Genomic DNA, 4,699 nt, shown 5'->3' with positions numbered 1-4,699 from the left:
GGGCGTATTAGCTAATACGTTTCCCGTCCACCAAATGGAACAATTTATCCTGAAAAACGCTACTGAGAAACAGTTTGTGTGCTGGCACAAATATAGCCAAGATACACAACGTTCTGAAAAAAAAAAAAAAAAAAAAAAAGATAAGTGTTGCCTTTCTGCTGTTTGATGGATGCAGGATGTTGCAACAGCACTGACACAAACAGTAGCCTGTCATAGAAATAAAATACCAAGTGATAATAAGGCTCACATATAAAGAGTCCTCTGGGAAATGAATTCTGTGAAGGGGGGAAGGGGAGCTGGGTGAGGCCATTGCCATTCTGTCAGTTAAAATCAGGAGCTAATATGTTTCACTTTTCTTTCCCCTCCTCTGCCTCTTCCCTCTGTCTTCTCTCTCCCCTTGCCTTGATGTGCTGTAAACAGGCTAAAAAGGGCCCAGCTGTGTGGAGTTATTGTTGGTGTCAGTAGGAAGTGCTGATAGCTTTTGCAGCTGAACAAAAGCTGGATGAGGGGAGTGGAGGGGCGCTCCAGACACTGTGGCTCCAGCCTAGATTCTCTCCCACAATCCCTGCACCGCACTCCCATTGTTCTGCCCACCCGGCCCTCCCTTCGCCCTGTCAGCTGCGACCTAGGACAGAGGGCAAAAAAAGAAAAGGGGAAAAAAAGAAAGTTTTTGAAAAAAAGTTTTTACAGGCTACTGCAACAGCTAGAAGAAACAGTCCCGGTGGTAGTTAACTTTGTTACAAGAAAGTAATACTGACGTTATCTTTGGTCTGGTTTAACATCTGTGCAGATATAAGCAGTGGCTCTTTAAATAGCTTTTTTTTTTTTTTTTTTTTTTTTTTTTACAAAAACCAGAGAAGAACAAGCTGTTTGTAAAGTTCCCTCAAGACTTTACAAACTCATTTAAAACTTCATTAAAGTATTGCGTCAATCTGTGCAAATAGCGATAGTAATAATAGTCTGAACTAAACCTTTTATTTGCAACAGAAATGCATATACAAACAATTATATATTGCAGATCTTAGTCCAACAAAGGAGTTTAATTTATAAGCATAACATGTGGTTATTATGCAGTAAGAACATTTACTCAAATAGCTCTTATTCTGAGATACTTGTACTTTAATTGATTATTTCTATCTTAAGCTACTTTATACCTCCACTTCACTGCATTTGATAAATATAGTACTTTTTATAACTACTACATTTACTTCACAGCTATGCTTACTAGTTATTTTACAGATTCTGATTTTACAAAATATCAAAATATAAACTACTGTATGATCATCTTATAAAATATGATGCATCGTATTTAAAACAGGAAAAATAGCTTCACATTGACCAACTGTAACATGCGTACATGTTAATGCATTCAGAATGATAATCCAATAACACTGACAGGAGCAATTATGCTGCATAATGAATACTTTTATATTTGAAGCTAGAGCATTTTGCTGATCAAAAGTATTTTATTGCTTCAGTAAGCCTTTGAATGCAGGACTTGTACTACTAATGGAACTTTTTAAAAAATATTGTAAAATAATTGCTGCTCTTATTTTTTCTTAAGAAAATGATCTGAATAGTTCTCCCACCACTGGTATTGTATTACATTGTTTTTGGCAATATTATAGTTGAAAATAGTAAAAGAAAAAAAATAAGGAAGATAGACTGCAGAGTGTTGGCTATCTCAAAATAATTTGCTGCTGTAGTATTATGGAAAATAAAATTATGAGTAAAACCAGTCCTGAAGTTATCTTTATATAGGCTGACCTATGATGTGGTCTACACTATTTGACATCATTAATTGTTATCATTCAAGAGGGTAAACTGATTCCCTGCAAATATATATATAATTTTTTAATTTATTTATTTTTTTAAGTTTTATATTAAGCACAGGGAGGTACAGTGGTGAAAGCTGTGTGAAGGAATGCAACCGCTCATTCTGTGTTAATGCGGTAACAACATAATACTGTCGCTTCGCTGTTAACCGGCTGAGAGGCGGCTCTGCAGGTGCGCTGGGCGGTAATCTCATCCCGCTGCTTGAGGTGATAAATGAACGACAAAGCTCCGGAGCCGGTTTGTTCTCAGGGCTCCGCGCGCCACGCAGGTGAATGGAGGAGTGCGGAGTGCGAGCTCTCTTGTTTGACGTCTCCATGGAGACCGCCCGAGCGGCGCCAGGCTGACAGGCGTCAAGGCTCGGATGAATGGGTGACGTCACCGCGCTGGCGCCTGCCAGTCTGCTCGGGCTTGTTTGGACAATCTGGGGGGAAGATTCAGAACAGAGCGATGCGATCTGAGTGTGCACACAAGGCTGAGCACACACTGCAGAAACATGTGAAGGAATCCGTGAAGCTGCTGCTCACACTGGGCCTTCTTCGGCGCAGACAGGCAAGAAAAGGAGACTCTGTGCTTCCAGAAAAGTGCAGTTTGGAGAGCATAAAGAAAGCTTTGAGTTTTAAAAAAGAGGAGACATGTTGTCCAGGGAGCAGTGGTGTGGGAATGACTGCTCAGCATATTTTCTGCAACATTCAACAATCTGCCCTTTAATAGCAATGTTACTGAACTAATAATCGGATAAATCTCTTTAGTCACCACATTTTACACAGTCTACAACTCAGAGAAGTTTATTCTAAAAAAACTCCATAATCTTAAACTAATTAAAGTCAATAAAAGTAAATCTTTTTTCCAGAATTGTTTGGCCTCTCTGTGTCATGTATTCTCTCACTTTACTGTACTATTGTCATCCACATCTGCAGTCCCATCAACAATAGTGAGAGGCAAATCTAGGGCACTGTGGTAGCCTAATTATCATTAGCCATTCATCCCATTCATTCTGTCCCATCCCACACACATTCTCACCGTACATACCCAGGCATTCACCACCCCTTGACTGTCCCCAGGCAATCTACACCTGCAGAGTCCCCAAGCTATGGACAGCTGGATTCCCACATATTACCCATAAAAGACACACATTTGTTTCCATTTGTAACGCCATCCCTCAAACAGATTGTAAATCTCGATAACCAGGCGAGCGCAGCCATTGGCTGAGAGTGCGGTTGTGAACCGACCCATCAATACAAACGCTGCCGCCTGATTGGCTCACCGCCTTCAAACAGGACAACTCGGGTACGCCCCCAGCTCCTGCTCTGCTATAAAGCCGAGGAGGTTTGCCCATGTGGATGTTGCAAACTGTCAACATTGCCTTGCTATCATCTCTAAGAGGAGGAAAAGCCTCATTGCCGAACTACTTTACATTTTTTTCCCCTCGTCAACTCTGGAAACTACACTAATCAACATGAAGGTTGTCGGATCTACCTGTGCCCTGAAGAGCAAGGTCGGCGGCGAGGATGTGGTCCGCTGCCTGTCCGACCAGAGCCTGACCATCTCCAAATGCAAGATCCCGCTGCTGGACGAGCAGATGAGCGTCTTCCTCCAGGACATGAACAGCTGCTACAGCAAGCTGAAGGAGCTTGTGCCCACCCTGCCCACCAACAAGAAGGCCAGCAAAGTGGAGATCCTGCAGCACGTCATCGACTACATCTGGGACCTGCAGGTCGAGCTGGACGAGCCGGAGAAGAGCCGCCAGCACTCCGCCAGCAGCGTACCCCGCACACCGCTGACCACCCTGAATGCAGAGCTCGCCAGCATCACAGTTGAGGTAAATATCTTGTCACATATACTGCTCAATGTCTTATGGCACAATTCAGTGTCCAGTTAAGTCGCTTGCACCATTGCAACACACGTTTTTGAATGCCAGAGTGCGTGCGTAAAGTTTGACAAGCCCGTGCGTAAAAAGTTCCTATTGCGCAGCGGTTTGCTCGTGACTGTCTTATATCCGTACAATGCAGATGTTCTAATCAACCTCCCTTCTCTCTCTCTCTGTCCCCGCAGAATGGATGCTCAGATGACAGGATTATGTGCCGTTAAGAGCTCGTGGAGCATCGCCCCATCACCCCACAGCGAGCACCGCAAAGAACGAACAAGGCTACCTGATGTGTCTTTCTCGACTACATCAGCGAAAAAACCTTGAACTGTGTAGGGACGTTTCAAACTCCCAATGCTAGAAAAATAACGTTGCGTGGACATCCTCCGGCGGCGAGGATCTCTGTCACTCAAGGCTCTCGATTCATCAGAGGGCCCTGAGAGAAGAAGAAGACCGGCGGTGTCCAGATATAGACTGGGTTAGCCGGGGGACCAAGACGAGTTCAGTGCAACCAGCATCGCTTGTTGCTTGTAGAGTTTCTAAAGAAAGCTAATGTTTCTGTTACGCTCTTGTATCTTGTGTAAACCATATAGAGAATTCAACATTTTGTAAAAGAAAAAAGTAAATTTCTCAGATTCCTGAGCGACAAACTGTATTGTATATTACAATGCCACATTATGTGAAGATATTGTTTTCTTACAATGTACCTTATTGGTGTTTTTATTAAAACAAGACAATTATTTTTGAACAAGAACATTTCGTCTTTGTTGTTGTTGTTGTTGTGTGTGTGTGTGTACGTGTGTGTGTGTGTGAGGGAGAGAGGCTAATATAAAGTGCAGACATCATACACCAGTATTGAATTCTTTACAAAGTCTATAACAGATGTGAAAAATAACACTTGGGCGATTATTATGGGCTGTTAAAGCCTTATTATTATGGTGATTAATCCCAGGTCGACTCATATTCATATAGCTGATCTTGTTGCTGATATTTGGGAAG

General features: G+C 42.5%; 1 protein-coding gene across 1 annotated transcript; it reads left to right on the top strand.

Moving 5' to 3' along the window:
- The first annotated feature begins 3,170 nt into the window (after positions 1-3,170).
- On the top strand, positions 3,171-4,454 carry id1 (inhibitor of DNA binding 1, HLH protein). The gene is made up of 2 exons (XM_067588176.1): positions 3,171-3,655; positions 3,889-4,454. Exons 1-2 carry the CDS (start codon positions 3,293-3,295, stop codon positions 3,922-3,924), a joined length of 399 nt encoding a protein of 132 aa, XP_067444277.1. The 5' UTR covers positions 3,171-3,292; the 3' UTR covers positions 3,925-4,454.
- Positions 4,455-4,699: the final 245 nt, after the last annotated feature.

The sequence above is a fragment of the Thunnus thynnus genome, chromosome 4 (genome assembly GCF_963924715.1).
Source record: "Thunnus thynnus chromosome 4, fThuThy2.1, whole genome shotgun sequence".
Lineage (NCBI taxonomy): Eukaryota > Metazoa > Chordata > Actinopteri > Scombriformes > Scombridae > Thunnus > Thunnus thynnus.
Note: the sequence above shows the minus strand (reverse complement) of the source record. Positions and strands in the feature narration are given on the sequence as shown.

Bases quoted from the DNA above. Each gene is read 5' to 3' on its own strand.
- id1 (XM_067588176.1), top strand. From the start codon at position 3,293: ATGAAGGTTGTCGGATCTACCTGTGCCCTGAAGAGCAAGGTCGGCGGC. The intron at 3,656-3,888 runs GTAAATATCTTG...CTGTCCCCGCAG, and splicing joins TCGCCAGCATCACAGTTGAG to AATGGATGCTCAGATGACAG.